This window comes from Xiphophorus couchianus, chromosome 21 (genome assembly GCF_001444195.1).
Source record: "Xiphophorus couchianus chromosome 21, X_couchianus-1.0, whole genome shotgun sequence".
In the NCBI taxonomy this organism is placed as follows: domain Eukaryota; kingdom Metazoa; phylum Chordata; class Actinopteri; order Cyprinodontiformes; family Poeciliidae; genus Xiphophorus; species Xiphophorus couchianus.
Genome location: NC_040248.1, coordinates 9,785,386 through 9,811,653, shown reverse-complemented (window position 1 = coordinate 9,811,653; position 26,268 = coordinate 9,785,386). Strand labels below are relative to the sequence as shown.

Sequence of the window (26,268 nt, the reverse complement as noted above, 5' to 3'; positions counted from 1 at the left end):
TAAACTAGCTTTGTAAAACACCAGCGTCCCTCTCTCACCCCCGCAGGGCAGATAGATAAATGAGGGAAAGGTGGATGGAGGAGGTGGTTGGTTGGTGGGGGTAGGAGGAGTGCGAAGGAGGAGAAATGAGAGATGACGAACAGAAGAGACAAACAGAGCGTCTTTCGCTTTTTCGCTTTAGTAGACAGGAGGAGTAAACCGGCAAAGACCTGCCTGCTAAACATCTCTCTCTTTGTTGTCAGATTGCAGGCCTGAATGGGAGCAAAAGTAAAGCGACGGCAGAAGGAGTGTGTGGAGGGGGGTTGCGGGATGAATGCCTCGAGGCTACTTTCAGACACTGTCAACGGCTGTTATGAGAAGGCCTTCATGTCTGTCTGGCCCCCGTCCTCGGCTCTCAACATAGTTGTCGGTCATTTACCCACACTGGCAGGTCCGTTGCCTAGCGATCTGCGCCTCAACTTGTACTTCTGTACTGCTTTAATGAGCTTCTTAAATTTAAACTTTTGAATGTTAAAACGCTTTAAGGAGAGAACTACTGAACAGTGCATGCAGGCACATGGAAGAGTGCACCTGAGCATCCAGATTCAAGCCCTCCTATTGCGCGGGTTGATAAATACTACACTCATTCTTCCTTAGCACTCCCTAAATGGTTACACTGCAGAAGTCATTAACGGCCGCAATGAGGCGTTCTGAGGGAAGTACTGGTGGTGAGAGAGGCAATATAGAAAGGCTCAGCCAAATATTACATCTTTTTGCACTGTGAGTAGACCTAGGAAGTAAAATGTGAAGATGTGTGTGGTTGTGAATTTTACCAGTCGTCTCCTGATGGTATTAAGCTTTTCAAAAATGCTGAGGGTGCTAAACTGCCAATGACATCCAAGAAATTTACTGCTTTTAAAGGCTTGATCATTCTGTCACAAGATTAAAAAAAGAAACACTGCCTTGGAAATATAATTATTTTAATTATATAATTATTTTAATTATATTTCCAGCACAATATAAACTCTCTTCCTTAAGACTTATAAAACGTTCACGTTTTGTCAGACTGAATTGTTTCAAAACTTCCAGTTGATTTTACAATGTTGAGGACCTTTGAGTAAAAACCTCACTAACTTGGGTTTTATTCATCGTTTTCCCTCAAATCAAGCAAAAGCTGGCTTTCGATTCTGCTGTGTGGCACAGGTACGTTTTCCTTTAAGTCATTTTTAGAAAACTGAGATCAGTTAAAAGTCTATAATACTTAGAAAAGATAAAACAAATCCGATCTTTCTGCTCTGTAAATGATAAGCATAACTGAGTAACAATACCAACTCTCTTTAGTATTTGTTACTGAGGGAAGATTTGAAGTTGACTATTTTCAATATCAGAGAGCTGCTAAAACGCAGACAGAATTACATGGCAAACTTCTTGAAAAAGGAAACTTAATTTAAGAGGCATGATGGCTGCTCTTTCAGTTTGCCACAAAATAGAAGTCAAGCAAATAACAGCAAGTAACAGCAACAAATAACTATTGCTCTGTGTGATTCCTATGATTAGTCCAACTCTACTAGTTAGAATATTGTGGTTAACTGGTTTATCAGCTTTCTAGTCATACCCATTTAAAGTGTTCTTGCAGAATGACCCACAAAGTTCACACACATACATGATACACACATCAATGGGCAACTTGGTTAAAGTGCTTTGTCCAAGGGCATATGGAATTGGAAATTAAAAAATTTTCCAATTACAAAGAGACAATTTTTTTCCTCAGAGCCACAGCAACACTGAATTACGAAATAATTGTGAGTCTTTTGGAAATCTGACAGGTAGAGTAAAGGTGTTTATTCCACAGCCAGGGAAAACGGTTGGTCATACAACAATCTGAGCAAAGCACCAACAAAGTGTTAGACAGCTTAAAGCATCACCTTTAATATGGAAGATTAAGGAAAACTCTGTTTAACTGTGTAATAACAACCACCCTCTCTCGTTCTGTGCGAAATCACTTCTGGTCCTAATATAGATAATTAATGACTGTTGACATAAAAGCTTATTAGGACTCCCGTATAGTTCTGTGAATGAAGTGGTGATTGTTCAATCTTAAAAACAGTAAATGTGAGATCTTCTACAAAAACAGTGTACGCCATAATATGGTGTCTTTCTAGATTTTGAGATCAATAAAGTTAGCAAGCTATTAGTTAAAATAGATAATTGCTTTTAATTTTGACAGCAACATTTGTTAACATGATTCAACTTGCATAATGCATTTATGAAAGATCCAATTAGCAGGACAGTTTTCTTGTTAATTATGGCTATTAAAGATAATTGGAACCTGAACGATAGATTTTTACAAACATCGGTGATTAGAAATTGGCCAAAAAAAAAAAGATCAGTGCATCCAGAGGTAATAGCAAGACCAACATACAATCTTGTTTGAGATTATTTACCAGGAACTTACAGAGCCAAGGCTTTTTTAATCTAATTTTAAAGGATCAGCTGGTGCACTGCAGCAGCATCAAGTCCATGTTGGAGGGGGTTTGAGTTTTGACTCCTTTCCCCTGTAACACAACAGGCTCTCTGGAGTCTTCTCCTCAGGGTGGGATGGGCGGGGAGGCAGGAGCGGGCCGAAATGAAACAGGGCCACAGACAAATGGGCAGCCTCTGGAGAAGAGGATGAAACGAGTGAAGCGAGAGGCGTAGGAACACACACCTGCGTCCTGACATCTGCTGACAAAGGCGTGCCCTTCTACAGGACCACTCAGGGAAAAGCATTTTTTGCGTGTGCGCTTGTGGAGGGTTCGAAAAGTGGCTCCTTGTTTTTTTTTTCCCCGTGTGCAAGTGAGCACATGTCTATGCGCAAGTGTATCTGAGTGAATGTGAATGAGAACATGCAACGTGACCGGGGCTGATAACAACCTCTATTCAGGAGCCGAGTAAACACGAGTGGCTCCCAAGATTATTGCTTTGGCTGCCTTGCAAAGAACACTGGCCCATCAAACACATACACACACAAATATGGTGAACACAGAGCAGTGTTTTATTAATGCAATATTTATGAGGAAACAGAAGCATTGCTTTTGCATCTACAAATACTTCCAGCAAAAAAAAAAAAAAAAGGAAATTAGCAGTTTGCCCCAAAGTGTTGCATGTGAGCAGCTTAATAAAACCCTGAGTGGGGTGTGGTGCAAATTCTTAACATTTTCTCTCCTGAACAAAACCCTGTAGCTTCAATAGCAAACAAGCATGGACACGTCTCATCTGGAGTCCAGGGATCACTCTTTAAAGTAAGGAAATGCAGCGGACGACAGCATTACACCAAACAAAGCCTATTTAAACCCAAGATTGCCAGATGAAAATTTTTGTAGTCTGTTTATCACAGGGGCTTATTGCTAAAGAAGAAGCCACATCTGCTCTGTAAGGCTGGCAGCACGGGGCTGCCAGGCTGGAGTAAGAAACGCATTGTTTTTCTGTGTAGCTCTCCTGTTGACCTTGAGTGTCTGGAAGGAAGTGTGGTGAGCCCCGTCTGGCATTTTGCTGGCCATTTAAGTTTAAAATACAGTCTGTTAGTCCAAGGCGAGTGCTCAGGCCCCACAGGGGAGCTGGCGTTAACTCCTCAGCCAAGGCACACATGGTCACTACCGCTTTTTTTCCCCCCATAGTGAGGCTCGTTTCAAGCTGCTACCGCTGCTTTTCCTGCCACCCCCCTCCCCATCGTATCTTTGTTCTATCCACAAACCCAACAATGATTCTGTTGTAACCGTAAAGCCAGACGCGCTCTAATCAGATACCGTAGAGTCACGGTGGTTGTTTTCAAACAAAAAGTTTTAAGGAAGAGAATTACTAAACCCTGAGTAAAAATACCTGGTTCACAGAATCATTTGTATAAACATTTAAAATAGAGCTGTTTAACATAATACAGTTATTTTTAGTTTTAACAGCATGGTATCCCACTGATGCCAACTTAGCAAGCCGAAGTTAGCCGGTTTATTATAAGGAAATTTACTAGAATTGGACGATTTTTCCCTCAGTTGGCCCTGACCTGGTCAGAAATACAAAAATCAGATCTTTTTTCTCGATCAGTGGACGCACCATTATAAGCTCAACTTGGTCATGCTGGCTCTCCTGAGAATGATGGAAAGAGGAAAGAAATGCAATGTTATTATTAGTATCCGTGAAGTGCTAAATGAAGTAGGAAAAAAACTTAGAGGTGCGGGAAGCTTTTCAAATAAAAACGGTATACTTCACATTTCTGGTGTTCATTCACAGTGTAGAATGCTGTATCAGTAGTACAAAACAAAACAAAGTTAAAACAAAATCAGGTCCAATTTTTTTTTTTTTTGATTTGTAAAACAAACTCCTATGACTGTCCTCTTTCACACACTGGCATGTCTTCACTTTGGCTTCTAATAAAATTTAACGAGTGCTCACGGAAGGAAGGCTAGAAAAAAACTAACAAAAAAAACTTTTCAATGCTGTTTTCACATCTTAAAGTTCTCAATAAGAAACTGAAATTTACAAACACTTTAGATCAGTAATCATCTTAGAATCCTAATCTGCGAATCTGTGTCATTTTGCACGGTTCTTCACTGGTATAGCTCGCCTGGTATAGCTGCTTTACAGGTATGCAGGTCATTCTTTTAACACAGTATTACCTTTATACCACCAAAGTGGTCCTTTAGTTGCTACATTATGACAGATGTTCATAAATGCCGTAGCTTTTTTTCCAGGTAAATGACCAATAATTCAGAGTGCTAGCACTTTCATTAGGTGGGCTTTAAACCATTATTGCATGTTACGTCATTAACAACGGTATCAGTCAATGTTAGTCATTTCATCACATATTGTATCGGCCTGATGAGAGAAAACTAGACAGATATAACAATCAAAGTTTTTTTTCCACCCTGGTGCTGCTGGGGACATGTTTTTGGGGGTCTACCATGTGGTATTTGCTTGGTCATGTAACAGTAGTAGTGATGCTACTAAGTTACAGATAGTACCTATATAATATAGGTAAATATTGGTCAAAGGCTTATTGTAAACTATAGGAACAGTACAGACTTTCAGTGGTTTTGAAACTTTGAAAAGGATAAGAACCTAAGAACTAGATATGCCTTTAGCACATCTGCTAAAGGCATATCTTTAGCATATCTGGTGCTAAAGGCACCAGATATGCCTTTAGCACCAGGTGCACTGGTGCTCCATTCTTACTTCTGGAGCACCAGTAGTAAGAATTATGCCGAGATTTTACATCCTCAAACCAGGAAAAGTAAAGCTTTACAGCACTGACAGAAAGGGCACGCACATGACTCTGTTCTGTCACACTGACAGAAATAGGTTACATAGGTCTTTGAGTTTTGCAGGCCTTTGCTCTGTAGAGAGAATGAGAACAGGATGAAGAATGACTGCAGGGGACAGTGCAGCTTGAGGTTACAGTGCATACAGTGTTGTTAGTGGACAGACACAACCTTTTGCCAACCTGGAGCTGAACCATTGAACATAGAGGCACCTCAAACCCACCCTGATGGAATATGAGGAATGTATCAAGTCACAGGCAGTGATGTTGACTCTGTCTAGGTGGTATTGCTGCCCACACAACAGTGAAGGAGCCTGAGTGAAACTTGGCCTCAGACCTGACGACTGTGGGTTTAAGGCCTACATGAAGGGCTGCACGTTTCAGAGCAACGCCAATTATCTCGGGGGCAGCTGGGGTGGCATGGCGAGCAGGAAGAGTGCTGTCACTGACCTCGCACTTCAACCTGTCTTTGAGCAGAGCATGCACAAACCCCCCACCACCATACAACCCCAATTAAATATCTCAAATGTCAGCGGAGACCTCAGACCTAATAAGAGGTGCCAGGGTTTGACCAGCTTCCCCTAACATCCACAGAGAGTTTTGATTAAAGTAAGTCATTTTTGCTCTAGTACGGAGTGCAAATGCTAAAACATGGAACCGAGGCAGTATACTGCTGACCTCTCATAATTTCTCCAGCAGGAACCAGGTGCTTCGTGCTTTAATGCAGTGGGCAATTTTATTACTGCAGGCAAGCTGATGTGCTAAAAAGCATATTCTAGCTCTAACATTAGAGCCTAATCTCCCCAGAGGACAAAGTAAAGTAAAAAGCTGCTTGTTACTGATCCATATTGGCCATCTTAAGGGGCCCTGGGAGAGTTGGGCATGTCTTTCACAGCAGAACTGTGTCTTCTCAAGCTGGGCATCTGGTAGGTTGCGGTGCACTCTGTAACAGTAGGAAGCTGGGGCAGGGGGGCTGAGGGGTGAATCTAAAAAAGGAGCTGGAGAGTGGGATTGTGGGTGGAGAAGGGAAAGGGGGGGTCGCCACAGGCATTTACCTAACCAAACACAGCTGTCAGGCGTGTGTGTATGTGTGTGTTTCGATATGGCAGGAAAGAGAGAAGGGATTATGGTAACACAAGGAGTTTGGCTCATTCGAATGGGAGAAAACACCACAAAACTGTGGCTAGAACAAAACCCAGTGGCAGAAATGCTCCGTTCATCTCCTCTCCTTTCCATCAGTGCCCTCGTCCAGCGAGGGCCAGCCAAAAAGAAGGGAGTCAAGCTCAGATAACTCTCTCCGTCTTATCCTAACAGGATTCAGTCTGTATACAAAGGCCTATAACAATAATGAAAGGAGGTTTGTGAGCAGTTGAAGCAAGGTTAAGCAGAATGCACAACCTCTTGTGAAAAGAGTGCCATAATCCCCCAGACCTAAAAACAAAAGTACTAATTAAAGACTAGCAACTTAAAACTTAAAGACTATTTACTGGTGGATATCAACCACAGAGTCAGAACATTCTATTGCTCTCTAAAACTGGAACACCGTGTAACTTGTTGATTAAATAGCAGGAATATATATAAATGAACCAAAATGGGATCACAGAAAAAAGATGTCTTACAAACTAATCCATGTTTTCTGCATTCTATTAAGTTCTTACAACATAATTGAATGTACTTTATCTTAATTTTACATGACCAAACAACTCAAAAAGTAATGCACTTGGATTAGCCATTTTTATTGCATAAACATGCTTTGATTGAAACCCCTCCATTGTAAGCTTAGGACCGTTATCCTGCTGGATGCTCAACTAAGTCTCAACTAATTTAAAACGCTATAAAACGTTTATCTCATCCTCCCATCAATTCTGACCACATTCCATCTTCTGTTTAGGAAAAGAATTCCCAAACCATGATACTGCCACCGCCACCATATTTCACAATGGGTAATTTGTGCATAGTCCTTATGAGAGATTGCAGGAAAGTTGATATTGTGACTTGTTCACTGTTGCTACATGCTTGTCCAGGGGGATGGATTGCTACAAACTCAGTGACTCAATCCAACTGACTGGGTTTCCTTTAGAAAACCTTTGTACCAACTGGCATAATACATTGAAGTATGGCTGCAATGTTTTATGACTAGAATCAAACTAGCATGAATGTTATTGACTGGGTTTCTGGTGACAAAAATACAAAAGTAGGACTTTTATTGGATTCCTTCCACTAATGGCTTGCGTTCTCTTACAATTTTATAAAAAAATACATTTGTGGAGTGCACAAATGACAATGTTCTCAAACTCAAAACAAACAAGCTGTGGATTTCCTCCAGTTAAAATGCTTTTCCTGCCTTTCAGTTTAAGTGGATGGCTGTGCTTGGATAGGCTTCCATTGGTTTCAGACTATTTTTAAATGTTTCAATGAACCACACTATGAGATTATTAAAGATTAAAATATTTTATTACCTTACTCTGCTTTATGATGACTTCCTACCTAAATAGAGTGTTGCATTCGTTGGTCTTCATGATGCTGTTTCTGATCAAATGTTCTCTGACAAACCAATTAGGACCCACCGAAATACTGTATTGATATACAGCACTTTGCACCCAGGATAACTTCTGAAGGGAATTTGATGCACTGGAATAAAGCGAGTGAATACAAATAGATGTCTGATTTTTCAGACTTATTTGTAAAAATATTAATAGTATCCATTCTTTTCCTTTCACAATTATGTACTACATAAAATCCCAATCAAATACATGAAAATGTGAAAAAAGGGGTGTGAATACTTTTCAGAGGCAATGTGTATGACTGATGGAGGTGCTGGTCTAAAATAGAGCAAATTGCAAAATGCTTTTTTTTACCAGTTTTTGAACCAATCTAAAAATATTGCTTGTCTGAAGTGGATTTTAGACAAAAAAAAAAAGAAAACCAGGAAAAACAGAAAAAGCTAAATATTTGTTTTGTCCTAATTTTTAGGATCATGTTACTAGGCCACACCACTGGACTACATTACACATTTAGTTTCTAAACCACCGTTTGAAATACCTTCAGTCCATCAGGTTTTAAAATTTTTATCTTTGTGTCTTCTGTAGGTTTCTTAGTGAGCTGTGAATAATTGGTGTTTGAAAAAATACTAACAGAGTACAGTAGATAAAGTAGTATATCAACCTCCATCCTGGTTTCAAACAGAGCAAAAGCTACACAAGGAGTTCATGCCATCTCATAAGTACATCTTCTGGTCAGGTAATGCAAGCAAGTTAGAGCATGAAGGCAGAGGAAGAAGTAGATGAGAGATGGTAATGAAAATATGGAGCGGGGTGGCTGGACTGCACAGATTTGAGTTTTAGAGGAGATGAGCGTACCACTGACTGAGTTAACCCCACAGGCCTGTCACATCCTATTCTCGGCTTCGCTGAGCACGACACGGCTGAGGACGGAAAAAGGGTGCAAGTGCAGTCACATGCTTCTGGCAAACTCGCCGAGCTTAATGATTCGGAAGGCAGGGCTGGGCTAAATCGAACTAATTTAAGGTTGGACCAGATGCACTTCATCAAACACAGCCATCACCTGATGAATCAGTGAGTCATCTCGCTTGGAGGAGAGAATCCAAGGATGGCAAATAAGATTCGAGCCATGGAAATGAGTAGAATAAATTACTCACTTCTCATGCAAACCAAGTTATTCTTGAATAAGGAGTAAAATTAAACAAGATCATGTAATTCCTCTGATAGTCAAAGAGACAAGACCTTGACAAAAGTTGATTAATCAAAGTTACAGAAAGACTTCAAAAGCAATTTAATAGAATTGGTAAGAGGAAACAGAAATATGATTAAGTTAGAGGAGGTGTCTCTCATTGCACAAGGATTTTTTTTGGTTTGCCTGTCGTTATTTTGTCTTCCAAAAATATTTACTCCCCAAAGCCAAAATGTCCTCCACGTGACAATGAAGAGGGGGTGGAGTGTGTGTGTACGTGTGCACAGAGAACACACAGAAAACCCATTGTTGGCCAGACCCGAAAACAACACAGCAGATTGTTTCTCCACGGACAAAGGAGGTCTGGTTTCTCATAGTGATTCGGAGCCGATTTACTGCCTGTGGCTTCAAAAGAGTGGAAACAGAAGCCCCCTCTAAGAGTGCACGCAGCTCACTGGGCAGGCAGCAGAAATGTTATTCACATTTTTCAACTGTAAAAACAAAACAAGGAGGAGAAAAGAGAATCTATAGATTAATACTTTAGTTTCATAATGCAAAATGTAATGTGGTACGTGAAATCATCTAAAATATTTTAAAGTGGTGACATTTACATTACTACGGGTGTTTTACCACAAGTAAAATATGTAAAACATTTGTGGCAACTTGATATTAAACTGATAAGAATTGGAACATGTTGAACATTAAGGTAGGTCAAAATGAATATTTCAATACAAATTTCATGATATAAGGTAAGACTTTCATTTTTCCAAGCTGGTGCTACAGACAAAGTTATGGCTAGAAATCATAACATTGGTGCTGGAAATCTAAAACTATCAGAACAAGGCAAGAACGTCTGGAGAAGAGCCAAAGCGACTCTCATGGGCAGCTGTGACTCAGTGGGAAGAGTAATCATCTTGCAATAGGACAGTTGTGAGCTTCTGCCCAACACATGTCGATTTGCAGATAGGCAAGGCGTTTAACCCCAAGTTGCCTACCAATCTTCATATCATCACAATAATGGATGCACATTTATGACCGAGGCTGGATGAATACTGCTTGTAGTGTAGAAGCACTTTGAATGGTGGGTAGGATTAGAAAAGCACTACACACATTCAGAGCTACCATCCCATTTATCTTTAGTCAAAAGGTAAAAGCAAAAGCGTTTCTTAGAGGCATTTTATAAATGAGGCAGATAAACAGGAGCCAAAGGGTGTCCCATAAAACTTTTGGAAGCTATGTGTCATAGTGATGACTAGCAAATAGAGTTGCGCTACAAATTGGTGAAGGATCTGAAAAACACTGATATTCAAAAAGCTTAAAAAGGTCACCAAGATTTAGATCTGTGAGTGTTAAAACATTCCAAATGGATAAACAAACATTATCCTTTAAAAACTTTCTGCTACTCCCTTTACAACTCCTTCCCGCTATGAAACCATCAGCAGCAGACGTCTCCATTTCACACCAAAGAGTCTTGTATGAAACGGCTACAAAACCAAAATAGTGATGTGGCATGATACTCAATCTTAATTCTTCCATTCAATACTAAATTAAAAAAAAGAAATTATCAGTTATGGCTTGTAATAAGTTATTAATATTTAAGAAAACATTCATGCTGCACATTTCAATGCTAATAAGCAGTATTAGTATAGATTTACTTGATATTCACATCATCATAACACATGCAAAATAGTGAAATTCAACTAATTGGAATCCACAATAACACACATAATATTGTTGGATTTATTCATTTGTAGATTAGAGCTGCAAAATACATCGCAAATATAGCGTCTCTGTGATATCAATGAGTTATCGCTCATTGATATCTCAGTTTTGGGGTGTGTGTATTGCATGCACTGATATAAAACTGAGTCCACATCCCATTGTCTTTTGTTCAGAATCAATCACAAGGCAGTAGCCTAACCTCTGGAAAAACAGGAGAGTGAGGTGTTGTAGTGCAGCACGTCTCCTGTTCAACTTCTACAGACGCCATTAATTCTTTATGGTTCACTGCTGCCTAACCTTGTGTATACGGTCTCACAGTCTCGCAGCAAATTTTCTCATCTTTTGAGCTCAGTGATGCTGACGAACTGAGGATACCTGAGAGGTTTCTTCACATCCCATCCAACCACACAACCCTATATGTGTGATATCCCCATGGGTCACAAGTTTTGCACAAGATAAACAATTCATGAGTCCCTGTAAACATGCAAGAGCTACAGAGAGTGGGAGAGAAAAGAGAGTTGTGGACAATGTGTGTGCATGATGTGTTGGTGTGAGATGTCTGAAGCTCTTTGCAAGACAAGGTGATTCACCAAGTCTCTGAAGCGAAGCGTAATGGCATTAAAAAACACTGATGGCATTATCTGTGGAGGGAACACTCTCAGAACAGAGAGCCAGGCAGGGACATGGGCTGACAGAATAAAATGTTGGAGAAAGTAAGGAAAGAGGACAGCAAGCAACTACACAAGGCTAATCAGATTATATAGATTTGGCCAAGCAAAAAGAAACAAGGTCTCCTTTTGTCCTCCAAACTGCCCAGAGCAAGGTAAGGTGAGGAGGGGTTAGCACACGTTATTCAATGTCTACATGGGCTCAAGACCATTGTTGTTGTGTCCTCTCACGAGACAGGGTCAATGGCAAATAGAAATTGAAATTGATTGGCTGCTCATAAATCAGTGAGGGGAAAAGATGTGGAGCGTGTTTATGGGGCATATGGAGGGGCAGGGTTTGACATGTTGGATGACAGAACAAAGATGGGCCGCATTTTATTTCCAACATCCTCTCAAATACAAGTAAGCATGTTTTTATATAAGAAATATTTAACATGATTATTAAAATGCAAAAATAAAAACACTTGTGCTTTTGAAATAATCTCCCTGAAAATTATGATTACAGTAATTACATGTTGTGTTTTATTAGTTAATTTAGTTTTCTAATAAAAGCAACATTTCCATAATGTGAAACTCATCTCCAGGGGAAAATATATTTAGAAAGAAAAAAAAAAGAAAAACTCTTGGAAGATTAATGAAGGATGAAGAATACTGGATCTGATCCCACTTAGCAGCTCTCAAGAGATCCTGCTGCTCCAGTCGCCCACAACTGACAGGAGTCCAGACGACATGAATGTATATTAAAATTAAAAACAACTTGGACCGTTTACAAATGCATCCTTGAATAATTCAGAACTGCCCTACATTTGGTGTTAAATATGCAATTTTGCCGGCAGCCAAAATCCCTCATTTTTTTCAGAGGCCACAGCCTTCAACTCGTCTCTATTCTGAGCAGAGGTTCGTGCTCCATACAGTGGCGTGCCGTCGTGATCTAGTCTAGAGTTTAGGAAAGGGTGTAATTGCTCGTCTGAGATCTATAGAAGAGGAAGGAAAAAGATGATCCCCACCCTATAATTTACTGGGGGCTTTTAGTGGCCAACACCCTGGTTCTGATGCTCTGATCCTGCCCTACATAATCCAAGATTAGCAGTTCATACATTAGCATGATAACACCTGCTGCAGGAGATCAGGTGACAAACATCTATTTATGTAAATGTAATATTTTATCCTCTTGTCCGACAGTCAAACATCCTTCTGAGAACAATTTAAAACCGTGTACTCTCCAGAGATAACTCAAGTTTAAAATAAACATTTTTTCATTGGAAGAATACCATCTGGTCTGCCTTTAGCACTGAACTGCTGTAGGTTATGTAGTCAGGAACAGTTTCATTTTTAGAAACATTCAACAATTATCCTTTCAAAGATATAAAATTCAATTTAAAAAGCTGTTGTACTGTAAACTGATGTGCAAATTAAGTTACTAGAATGACAGTATAGTCAAGTTTTAAAAATAGTTTCAAAACCACTAAATATGTAACAAGTTGTTTTAATGAGAAACCAGTGTTATGATTTTAGCATGAGTGGAGGTCATATTTTTTTCTTCTTAAAACAAAAGTAATTGTGTCATGTTAAGTATTTGTTTAAATCTACGTCTTAATATTGTGACTTCTTTATTTTTCAAGTATATCGTACTGTTACAAATATCTTTCCTCAAAGGAAATTAGTAGATATAGGTGGAAATGTATTCATGTCAAACTTCTGAATGAATCCAACAAGAAGTGGTTTTATTTTGAAGAATGTGAAATGTCCAAAGAATGAGGTGGTAATCATCTAAAACTTCACCACATAGAGAACAATGAAGGGTTGGGAGGGTTTTCTTTTCCATGCCAAGTCAGAAGATTTGAATGATTTACAGCAAACCTTATAGCATCTGCATTTTAAACATTTTTGGTGAATCTAAAACAAAACCTGGTCCAAAACCATATATAACATACCAAATTATAAGCAAGGGGTGAATGAACAGAACAAGATGGAAGGCTGTGCCATTGTCATGACATGATAAACAGTGTACCAGGCAAACCGTGTGGTAATTATTATGAAGATACTGCATAAACGTATTGTCATTTGCATATCCCCATCAGATATGTGATGAGTGGTTTAAATACTGCCTCTCTTTTATCCCTAATTACATGAAAATAACATTTCTAAGTTTTAAACCTCATTTGAGTCAAATCTCAAGTATTTAGAGCACAAATCTAAGTCAAGTCTAAAGCCTTTGTTTTACAGACCTAAAAGCAACTAGAATTACCATCGTTGGTTAAAACGTACCACATTAAAAAGAAGATGAGATACAATACCTGCAGTACAAGTGGTTCTGGGTTGAATGCCAAAGTTATCAACAGCTGCATTCTCTCCGTGTCTTTCAAGTTCTTTAGCAGGAAGCTGCCCGAGTCTTTAGTTTCAGCATATCTTCGGACCACACGGTCCAACAACCTCTGTGAGGGACAATGCACCAGGTCCGACCAGCCCTCCACCACGCCTGGGGTGAGCAAGCGAACATCCCCGTTGATCCGGGCAAACTCAGTCTTGTACATGGCCTGGATGAGGTCACAGCGAGGTCTGCCTGTTGCCCTCTTGCAGATTTTCTGGTCTATTTCGGCCAGCTCCTGGTTGGAGCCAAGCCGCTTGAGCACCACACGTCGCGTTCCCTCCCTGGGCTCTCCGTACTGCGCGAAGTAAACATTTTTGACATTGAAGACGTCTAGAAACCTCAGGCGACCCCAGGTCTCAAAGGAAACCTGACCGTTCATGAACTTGCGGCACCAGCTGGTGCCGAAGCAGGCGGGACACTTGTTGAGGTTAATGAATCGTCTGTCAGTCAGCTCATTCTTCTGAAAGGAGGCGAACAGGTTGTGAGTGTTCATCAACAAGATGACAGACAAACCCAGCACTAACAGCAGCTTCAGACAGCGGTACAGTCGGCCCAGTTTGAGAGGCAGGAACCGCAGCATGTTGGGAATGGGTGGGGATGGTTGGGTACCAAGGGATGGGGAAGCAGGAAGGGTATCGAGTCAAATGTCAGGGAATAAACCTTAATGATTATCTGTCATAGTGCAGTGGAAATTTCTAAAGCTGCAGGCGGGGGCACGGTTGGCACATCTGCCCACTGCCGCTCTCTGGCAGTGGTGAGTGCGTCATGTTTTCTCTTCCTGGAGTCTGGGAGCCAGCAGTTCTGAAATTAAACACAGAGAGAAAAAGGAGAACTCATAACTTTGGGTAAAATAAAAGAGAACTGCATTGCGTAAATCTAAAATTGTCCCTTTGGTCAGAGATAACAATTTGAAAAATGGTTATTTCATCTTGCCCTAACCCAATTCCCAAAGTGTGAAACATCAAATAAAAGACAAAAAAGCACTTTCTGTGGCATAAGAAATTGTCTCACAAATTTGAATTGCTTGGGTCATTTAGGAGATTTCATTACTTTTTGGGACAAAATGAGTTGGCCTACAGCCAATGCAATAAACTTGCCAGTGCCGTTAGAGCCCTCTCTTTCTTAAACTCCTTGAATATTCTACTGTGAGACATAAGCAGGGGAAAAGGGGAGAAAATAGTGTCAATGTTCAAATTAAGAGGAATATACAACTCTCTTACAGCGTAAATGAAAACGTACACACTCTGAGGATGATTGCTCAGAGGAGCTCACACAAAAATCCATCACTTGTCCTCCTAAGAACGGCTAAATAACTCGCAGTCTGCTTGCCTTGACAGTTACGCTGCGCTCAGGAATCTTAGGAGGAATCTTGCTCTGCATTGTGAAGACAGTCACGCTGTGCAAAACTTAACCTTTGATCAGAGCTGCCCTGCTTCTTTTTAATCACACTTTGAAGTGGTTTCTTTGAAAAAAAAAAAAACACACACAAAAAAACAGCGAGTGTCACTGGAATAATGTTTGTGATCGAGGGAGAGGGGGTTTGTGAATATCCCCACTAAGCAAACCGGTGTCAGCAGAGGAGTGAAATGGTAAAAGCAATGAATGAAAGAGATTAGGCAACAGAGGGATAATAAAAGCTCCTGATAGTATACCCCTGATGAAGACATTCTAGACTCTCCAATCAGGTTTTTAGCAAAGAGTATTCTAAGGCGCTTTAAGAAAGACAATGACTCAGGCAACGCAAATTAGCCATTCTCAATTAGAACTCATTAAGACACGCCTATTAGGACTGCTGACTTGAGAGGGCATGGCTAACGAGGAGGCGCACTAGTACCATTAGCGGGCGTGTCAACGGGCTCCTTGGATTCTCCTCTCAGATCGAAGCAGCAGAGATTTTTAAAAGGCAAGGTTTGAGCGCAGCCAGGGAGCAGCAGTTCTGAAACGCCTGCAATGTGTCAGATAAGAGCAAAAAGCATTTACTCTTGCGTCTCGTTTCTGTCTGAGAAATACCTTGATCAGATCAGGCTAACATGACTAATGTAAAAATAGAAAATATCCAAAACATGGAGGATACACACAGTTGTGTTGTATATTTTTTTAAAGGCAAAAACAGTTTTGATTTACTTCTCTGTACCATAAATAGAAAAGTTGCTTTATATCTTCTAAGAGAAAAAATTTAAACTTTCAAATTTCTTAAAGTAATTTGGGTCTGCTTCTTCAGCTGATATTTAATAAAGCACAAAGACCGTTATTTTAGACATGATATACATTTGCAAAAAATACTTTTATAAAAGTACCTTAATTTAACTGGGATTGTACAGAAACAAACATACAATGTTATTCAAAGAAAGTATCTTACCTGGAACAAAACATGAGTTAATATTTAAGCTCACTTCAACAAAAACAGAACTGGTGTGATAAATAAAACAAAATATCCAATGCCATTCAGAAAACACAACTTTCTTTCTTAAAGTGCAATGAAAAAGTATTCATATCTCTTGAGACTTTTCCACATTTTGTCACCTTACAAACACTAACTTCAATTTATTTTACTGTGGTTTTATTGTTAATTTGAAGGAAACTGATAGTTAAAGATTAACAAATAAAATCTTACAACGTGTAGATTTGTACAAGCCCCCCGTTTACTCTGCTATACCTGAATTAAAATCCAGGGTAAACCATAAAACAATATGCCTTTAAACATCACACTGTGCACTATTCAATTGATTCCTGAAAGATGGCAGTGGCAGCATCATGATGTGGGTAGGTTTATCTTCAGCAGGAACAGGAAGTCGGTCATAGCTGATGGGAGGATGAACTTAGCTAGATACAGGGTGATTCTGGAGGGCAATCTGCTACAGGCTACAAAAAAGTTGAAATTGGGGCAGGGTGCACCTTGTAACAAGTTCAATCTCCAAACATAACCAGAGCTCCAAGGGAACTGTTAAGATCAGTGGTTCTCAACTGGTCAGATTTCGAGAGCCTCCACTTAATGACAAGTCGTGACCCACATCAGTTAAGTTTTATGGAGCAAAAATATTGTCTTGTTTAATGATAAAATGGTACAACGGAATATCACAGCTTGTCAGCTCAATGATGAACCAAAACTAAATTTACACCGAGATGTAATTAAAAGACATTTATAATTTTTTTTTTTTAAAAATCCCTTTTCATAAAGAGAATCAAGTCATTTTGTGCACCAGACATAAAGATGTTCGCCTACTGTGACTTACTAAGGCTGTAACCAATAATTATTTTAGTAATCAAGCATTCTATTGATTATTCTGATGACTAATCAAGTAAGGGATTAAAAAAAGAATGTTAAAAAAAAACAGTGGCACATTCTGCAGATTTTTCTTTTAACCACTCTAGCTTATTTTGTAGATTTATAAAAATTCATAAAGATACAAATAAATAATTAACTTCCTTTTTAAATAGGAAAATTATTCTATTACTTAAATGCAATGATGTAGTATTCCTTTACAGAAATAAAGAGTGAATACAGTTAAAAATATATTAACATTTTAACATGTGAAAAGCTCAGTCTTTCCTGTTTGACTTATCAATAGGCTGATGTTGATTTACTTTATTAGCAAATTAATAATTGGATATTAAAAGGTGCCTAATAGTACATTCTTTTTAAATAATTTGAATCAGCTGAAGCTAAAACTATGCTACTTGAGGAGTATGGGTCTAACATATTTACACACAAAGAAGGATCTCATCTTAAATGCTAAATGTTTATGTGTTTTGTACAGTTTTGGCTTAATTACTGCTATGAGAATGTTATTCTTACAGAAAAACGTCATGTTTCAATCTGTATATTCTATTAACTATTAACCAATTACTAGATTAGTTGACAATTATTCAATAATCAATCATTTCAGCACTATGACTCAGCTTGAAAACAACTAAAAATGTGCTAATTTAGCTTAAAGCCCAGTCACCAAATGTATAAGAATATAGAGTTAAAAGATCCTGAGTGACATCATCAGTAGCAGTGATATTAACTGAAAATACATTGAATTGAAATTAAAATGTGCAACTATTCTTTAAAAAAAAAAATCTATGAATTATTGGCCTTTTCTTACAATTGCTAAATTAAAACATTGCCTACCTAAAAAAAGTAAACAAACTCCATGTTTGTTTTTGTTCCATATTATAGTTATGCACAACTTTGCATAACTGTAATCCCTTTCAATTGTTTTCAACAGTCCGTGACCTTAAAGGGACACACTGTGGATAGGGGTATGAATACTTTTACGAAGGAATACATAGTGGAGTTGTGCCTCCATTCCTTTCAAAAACGACAACTTCAGAAGGATTCACAAGGATGTGCTTGCCTTCTGCTGCAGAGACGCGAGAGGAAGCTGATTGCTTGAGAGGAAAACTGAATATCCTGCTGCTCTAAAAGCCCGATTCAAGTGCCGTTTAGTGTGTGACACAGGCAACCGCAGCAGATGTAGCTCCAAAATCTTGGGAGCAGATATGACATTTAAGTGGGATGAACTAAAGGCTTGAATGCCACCCCACAAAACCATGAAGTTGTTTCACCTCCCTCTTCATTTGGGAGAAAGACAGAAACAGCCTGGGTGAGCGACATCAAGAGCTGAACATCACTGACTAATGAGGTGCAAAAGGTGACGAGTGATACGGGCGATTATTTGCCGTTTTACTAAAGAGGTTTTATATAATTTGAACAAGATCAAATCATACAGCTGAATAAGGCAGCAAAAACATTAAAGTTCTTACACAGTTTTCTCATATACATGATGTTTTGTACACTTAAATTCTTTTGGAGGAGCTGGCCCAAGTGACTGGAGAGAGGGAAGTCTGGTTCTCTGAGATTACGCTGCTGCCCTCATGACCTGACCCCCGAACATGACTGACTGATTGATTTATGGATGGACTCATCAAGGAGGACACAAAAGCATCCAGAACATCTGAAGCACTGCAGGCTTTACTTGCCTCAGTTAGAAGAAACATGTTTAACAAAAATAGTGTTTGAGCGTGTGCCCAATAGCTGGAGGCAGCTGTCTGGGGTTCTATTCCCGAGCTCAGCACTTTTGATGCATCTCTTCCCTTTCTCTCTCTGCCTGTTTCCTTATAACTGTGAGTAAAAGCTGCTGTTGACACAAATGTTTAGATAAGACTGGGCAAAAATGGCCACCATGGGTTACCCCAAGACCACTACTGACCAGAAAGAATGCAAAGTCCGATCCGGGATTTAAAAAAAAAACAAAAAGGCATCTTGATGACCCGACAGACTTAGGAAAATGTTTAGTGGATTGACTTTTTTCATAGAACTTTTCAGAAGGTGTTTGTCCTGTTACATCTGGTGTAAAAAAAAAAAAAAAAAGAATGTCAAGAAAAATCATACGACAAGGTGGTGGCAGTGTGATGGTTTGCTGCTGATATTTTAACAGACTGCTTACAAAAGCAGTGACACTGATACTTTAAACAAGCCTCTCTGCTGCCTGGGCATCAGTGATAAAACATACACTTTGAATCCTTAAAGATCTAAACAAGGGATCTAATTGGATCTCTAGACAAGACAGACTTAGTTTTGTTTCATTGAGTATTACTGGTATACACTAAATTACATTTTTTTATACTTTTTATTCTTCTTAGAGTTTAATGGCACTACTGTGACAATGCTGTCAGATTACCGAAAGCATAATGTTTCTTTTCACTGGAAGATGCTGTCGGCACACAGCTAAGCCGCTGCTCCCTTGTCAAAAGCTCAACGTTCTCTTATAGTTACAGTTCTCATGAAAACATTAAAATTGGGTTTCGAGCAAATAAAAAGCCAGTACTTCATTAAAACTGTGACAAGCGAGACTTGTAAATACCGACTAGCTATAGCTTCAGACAGTAGCAGATCTGCATGAATGTTCTCTCATTTATTTAGCTGACAGTGAAAAAATGAGTAAAGTAGTGGTCTGACCAAATCATCTTAACAGTTGATAATTGTTTGAATCAACTTACGGTACTGTTGTTCTGCACATTAGTTGAAGCAACTGTAACGTCTTCTGATGTGACACATAGTTCCACAAATTTCTGCCACAGAATGCTAACCATCCCCCCACCCGAGAACTAAAAACTTCACACTTCACACAAACATGTCTGATTGCCACCAGATTAATGAAAAGCACCTTATGTATCAAACTTGATTAAGTGCACTAATTGTTCAAGTGATGGGTTAATTTACACAGGCCGTTCTGTTAATGAAAAAGACGTGAGGTGAGGCGATAACATCCTTAATATATTGTCAGTTGCGTCTATAAATCTAGCATATGGCTCATCTGTGATTCTTTTTCCTGGCAGTATTAGGCAGAGAATTTATCAACCAGGAAGTTAACAGATTAAAAAATATTTCCTGTAGCGGGCTGGTGCTGAAGTTTAAATCAAGATTAAATCATTCAGTTAATTGAAAGGATAATGTGGTGAAATAAGACTGGGATATTTTTTCCCTCAATTAATTACTCATTGAGTGATTTTTTAAAAATTTATTTTACACCTGCAAAACCGTTTATTTAATTTGCTCAGGGTCTACAGCTGAACGCAGCAACCTCGACATTCATTGGCACTCCTGGAAAGGATAAGGCATGCACTGAGAAATTGGCCAAGTCATGCGATTTTCAGCTCGATCAGCCTTGATGAGGTGACTAACGGATAGGAAACTCAGAACTCCAATCTTTTTCCAATCAGTGAATGCCGCATGCATGAGCGCTACCACGTGTTGACACCGTGGTAGACACTGTTTGGTTTGGATCGTGTAATTGAGCGAAGAAAAGTCGGAGTTATTCAGTTTTTGCATCAGGAACAGAGTACAACAAAGTAGCTGTTTCATCTTTTAAAGTTTTCCATCTCTGTCATAAAATAGGGCTGGGCAATAAATATAAAAATATGTGTGTATACGTATGATCAACTTTAACAGAAAGTACATCTGATAGAATATTCTATAATTTCGCTGAACTCCGATCCAAAACCGCACAGCATTCTGGGGGATGTAGGCAGAGGAAAGGCTGTGACCTCTCAATTTCTCAAGGCCAGCTGAGAAACGTGAGTGACATCAACTCAATTACTAATTGGTAAGCTAGAAACAACCTGTTGAGTGACTTGCACAACAGCAGAGTCAAGTTTCATTTATATTTTTAAAAATAAAAAAAACAATAGAGTGGAATGAAAGGAGAAAATGAATACAGCAGCTTGAGAAGAAATTTTGGGCAAAACAGGGAAGGTCACATCACCAGTTTGGCAGTATTTCAAATATTTCAAACAAAAAAAACTAATCAATAGTTATAGACATTGACTGATATGAAATGGTAATATTGTGATGAAAGACATGGACTAGGAAATCTCGGCAAGTTTTGTAGATCAAAGAGTTGAAGTAAGGATTATCAAGGCAATTGCACATAAAGATGATAGCAGCATTAGGGAAGGTTTAGTGGACTAGCCATTATGTTTTTACACATATTTCCCCCCCACAAGGAATAAATACACTTCTGTTTAAAGTTGAATTTTTACAAAATTTCTGATAATTATTTAGAGGTGACTTTATTGCAACATATTTCTTTATTTTCAGGCTTTTTAAACAGGGTATACCTGTTTAGAGATCCTTCAGCCAATAAATGATAAACATTTACCCATATGTGTGAGTTAAAGGCATACTGTGAGGCACTGAAGCACCAAGGTTACCAACTAGAGTTTTTGACAAGGGTAAAGTTCAGTTGAATCTCTAAAAAAGCCAGATGCTTTGCATTCAAGCACAGATGTTACACACTGGAATACATAGTGTTAACCTTTAAAGCTGAGTTGTCTTTTCAGCCAAACCTGACAGTGCTCACAGAAAACTTGTGTTTCTAATTAGTCACCCCCACACTATTGCTCTCCCACGGTGACACAGAGATAAAGAGAGATGGCCTAGATCAAGAGGAACACATTATTTGGAGCAAGCACCAATTCACCTTTCATCATTAAAAAAATACCAAATTTGGAACTTGAGGGTTGGGGGGAACAAGAAAAAAAAAAGTTTGTCAGCATGCTTTTTCTACAAAGTACTTCGGAGAGCACTTTCCAAGAAAAGAGGGCAAATCAAAAGGGTGCCTGACTCCTCATGCATTGGAGATGAGTCTTGCAAGCAGAACGTTCCAAGTTTGGCAGATGTTAAGAGCCGCAAAATGGCTCATTACTGGGACAGAAGAAAGCACAAGATAAAGCAACAGGCTCAGCGTAGGCTTAAAACAGAATGGCAAAGGTCGACACAGTGGAGGAGGACAGGGTAATCTAATATTTCGTTTTGCATTAAACTTACATTTTGACAGAATAACTGATAAGACAGAGGGAGGTTAAAATGGAAATGTTCACCCATTTTCCCCAGCTCTTTGTGTAAAACTTGTTTCAGATAATGGGAGTACAAAGGAAAAGCTGACATTTGGGGGTAAGTGGTTTCTTTCGCGGCACCTGGGGGTAAACTTCATTACAACATAATGAAGTCAAGCCACACAGCAACATGCTTGATTTATTCCACTGAAAATGCAAAAGGAGGGTGCATGTTGGAATTATGAGGACTCAGTCAAATGGAGCAAAATATGTGTCTAATTAAAATCCAGCAAAAAGGGAAACTTTGAGTTATTGCTTTTGTGACTGAATCAGAGCGGCTGTTCTTCTCTGTCTGACAGGACGCACACACAAACGCACTAATGTCTGCTCGGGAGGCTGCCAGCATCATCACAAAGCCCCAAAGCTCAGGAAAGAATCCGCTCTATAGCCCCCAGCCTCCGGTCACGTTGCACTGTCCGCTTCTTGCTGTGGAAACAAACTACTGTAGCCAAGATTACTGATGGGGCAAATCGATAATGTTTTATCATAAAAAACTTTTTTTTCAGCAACAGCTGGATCGCCTCGAAACAGCGAACATGTGGGACAGTGAGACGCAAGTGAAAGGGGACGTTTTGACACACAGACAAATAAAGTGCTTCCAATATCTGCACAAATTACCTGCATCACTTTAACATTAGCTTATCCGTCTCATCCTTAAATCATAGAGCAGGTGGTTTTAAGAGAATATCAATATTGTGCACGCTGCAACAAAAAGATGCAGCAAATCAGAAGCACAGGCAGGTTTGGATTCCAAAGCAGATATTTGTTTTGTTTGATTTACTCAACAGCATGTTTCACAACCTACATCCCTCTGCTGGATTTTGAAGAGCCATCCATTGATTTAAGTCCATGCAGTAAGCTAGAGAAACACATCAAGTTTGGCAACGTTATTGATTAAAAACAAGCTGTTGAAAGATGCTGCAATTTGAAGGAAAAAGATGGTGGAAAACGTTTGGACAATTGACTGATTACATGACGTTTCCAGACAAGTTCGCCTGTCTGCTGTAGTTGTTGTTTTAGCTTTAAGTCGACTTCCAAGTAAAAAATAAATAAAAATAAGACTACACCGCTCCCTTGGGAGCTTTTAGGCAGCAATTACAAAACAACCCACCCGCAGAGCAATCATAAACATTCAAATCAACCACCAGCAGAAAGTCTTAAATGAATCTTTTATACAATTCTAGTAAGATATTTTTATGTGAAATTAAATCAAGGGCACAACTGTGAAAGCCCTGCAAAGGAAATTATTTTCTTACTTTTGTAGGTTTTAAATTTAAATAAAGATTTTTCAAAGATGTTAAAAAGTTAAACAACTTCTATATTTTAAACTTTTCAAGATCAATTTTATCTTAAAACTATCAGGATCTAAAAAAAACACAAACAAACAAACAAAAAAAAAACTCAAGCCATTGTTTTTTAGCACAGGCAGGCAACTCCAGTACTGATGTCCGTAGGTTCATTAACTTTAACCCCTTCTGTCAGTATATATTAATAGTACTGTTTTTGATGGCAGGTTTTACCCAACCAATTAAAACAATTATACTTTTAAGCCAAACCCAGTTAAATATGCACAAATAGTAATGAATGCTGTAATGAATGAAACTATAATAAGTCTCCTTCAACACCAGAAATTTAAGACACCAGTAAAAATGTCATTCAAGACCTCTTAGGACCTATTAATGCTGAAATTTTCAATTTTTGAAAGCAATAATTTAGGCTCTTTAAAGCCCCACGGCAGCCATATACTACGGAGTGAATCTCACAATAAATGTCTTTTAGCAATTAATCTAAATTATGCTTTGTGTCTAAACTAGAAATTCATCAATAAGATATTGGAAAGCCTTTATCTGCAAGTTAAATACTGAAAAAAATCCATGTTTTCTATTCCTTAATTGCATTAACACAAAGATTTTTGCACCATTTCCAGTTTATAAAACAATTATTATTATTAATTAAAAGCATGCAATTTAATGTTCCCAAAAACATTAATAAAGTTTAGGAACATATTTTCTCATGCATAAACTCAATACGACTTATATTGTAACTCCTTCCGTTTTATTTTGGAGTCATAAGAAGCCCCCCATTAAGGAAACTGCAGCACAAATCAGCAAGTCAAACTTTAAAGAAGATTTGAGATCAGCATGAGTAAAGAAAAGCCTCATCAGTCCACCTCCGTACAATGTTATTATTGGGCAATAATCTCATGTAGGAACCTGTTGATGATGAGCAGTTATCGTTTTCATTTAAAAGCTATGGTGAATTTGATCTATCCCAAAAACTGACACCATGATTGAGTGTGTTACTTTAACTACGCACTTGTTGGTACTCTGAGAACATCAAGACAAATTGCACATGATTAAATGAAGCTAGAGTGATACGTTTAGCCACACTTTATTTTATTAGATAGTTAGTCAAATAATTTTTTAGAGCAGCATTAGATGGTGTGTTCGGTATAAATGTAGTGACAGATTTTGTACCTAAAAAAAAAACGGAATGAATTTGCAAATACAATTTATTATTTTTGCAAAAGAGTTGCAGTGATGTAGCTTGTTTTAGGTTGTCTGAATATTGTACCAGCATCTTTTCTACCTCCTTTTCTTTCTCCTACGTTTTAATGACATTACTAAAAAAATATATCAGCTGTGTATTAAATTCTTAATGACGCTTTATTGTAAGCTTTTTGTTCATTACAAGATAACTTTGCATAGTGTGAACAAATCTGTATTGTAAACAGTTTTGTCTAAATTAGGAAAATTATTAAAAGGGAGATTATTTGAAATAGATTAGGTAGATTTGTTGTACTGATAACAGAAAGCCTCCTTGTGACCACGAGGGGTTTTATCTTAGAAGTTAATGATCTTTCAAGTCCCAACAGTGACGCTCAAAGTATCACTGAACCGCTGAGAAACACAAAGGAGTTTTTTTCTGCGTTTAGAAATTGAGAGAATCTGGGTTTAAAGAAGCAGACTCCAGTAACTCAAGATAAGCCAGCTCACGTGTGATTCAGCGATATGAGAAAAAGAGAAGAAACAATGAAACAAACCTGACAGACTTCTCCACTCTTCTGGCTGTGAAGTAATAGTGAAATGGTCAGAGCTCACTCAGCTGGTATCATTCTTTAAAGTTGCGCCTACTTTCGAGTCGAGCGTACGGTGCTTAAAAAAAAAAAAAAAAAAAAAAAAAAATCTTAGCCAACGCTTATCTCTTCACGGAAAAGCCGCTTCTCCAGAGCTCGACGACTCCACACGGACTTCCAGTTTTCAGCTCAGTTACATTCAGCAGCTAGCTGAGGAGCTAGCCTGCTAGCTGCTGAAATAAACACTTGGCTTTGTGGGGGCTCTTAACTCTTCAATTTCCGGATCTTTTTTTTCCGATTGGACGTAAAAGTCCCTCTTCAGAGGGGGCAGCAGCAGACGTGTCGTGTATAAACGTTCATTTTTGTCCCCCTTTTAATAGTCCTCTTTGTGCTCACACAATTTCTTCTTTTCTCCTTCTCTCAGATAGCCGCTCACTCCTCTTCAACACACCACAATGGGTTCTGTGCCGACTCTTTTCAACACAAGCATCTTTACGCGTTACGACGTCCGACGTCGCTTTGCGGCAGTGGTTGCTTAGCGACATTTTTAATACATGTTGTCGAGTCTGGAACCCCGCCTCCCTGTCCATAATTTCTCCCTTTTTATTATTCTCATCGTATTAAGAACTCTAAGATTGAGCGAAATGAACCCTTATTTTGGGTTTATTTATGAATATTTTTACAAAGAGCTCAGGCTTCATGTGTGCAAGGTGCAAGATGCTGTAAGGATCCATGCATGGATGTTGGATAGACTTATAAGAAACATTAAATACAATTTTTAAAATGGTCATAAAATACAAAGTGAAATTAGAAATTGACATTTTTTCATAGTCAGGTATCAAATTGTATGATTATCATACAATTATATATGAGGCGCTCTTTGTCCATTCATGTTCGAGTATGATTACAAATATCGAGTACAAATATGATTGTGGTGTTAAAGAGTTTAAACTCTTAAACTGCAAAATATTAATGGATTTAGACAAGGATGAAGAAAAAAAATTGTAACAGTTATTGCATTTGGAGCCAAATCGAAAGTACTCACCCCGATGTGTATAGGCAGTGACGTCACTGGAGCACATATTTG

At 38.7% G+C, this 26,268-nt stretch overlaps 1 protein-coding gene across 1 annotated transcript in view; it reads right to left on the bottom strand.

Moving 5' to 3' along the window:
• dipk2ab (divergent protein kinase domain 2Ab) overlaps window positions 1–25,664 on the bottom strand; it is a 37,708-nt gene extending 12,044 nt beyond the window's left edge. The window contains exons 1-2 of the mRNA XM_028005290.1: window positions 25,149–25,664; window positions 13,647–14,521 (exon numbers count right to left, since the gene is read on the bottom strand). Coding sequence (XP_027861091.1) covers window positions 13,647–14,300 — 654 coding nt within the window. The 5' untranslated portion in view covers window positions 14,301–14,521; window positions 25,149–25,664. The remainder of the gene's footprint in view (window positions 1–13,646; window positions 14,522–25,148) is intronic.
• Between the last annotated feature and the right edge of the window lie 604 nt (window positions 25,665–26,268).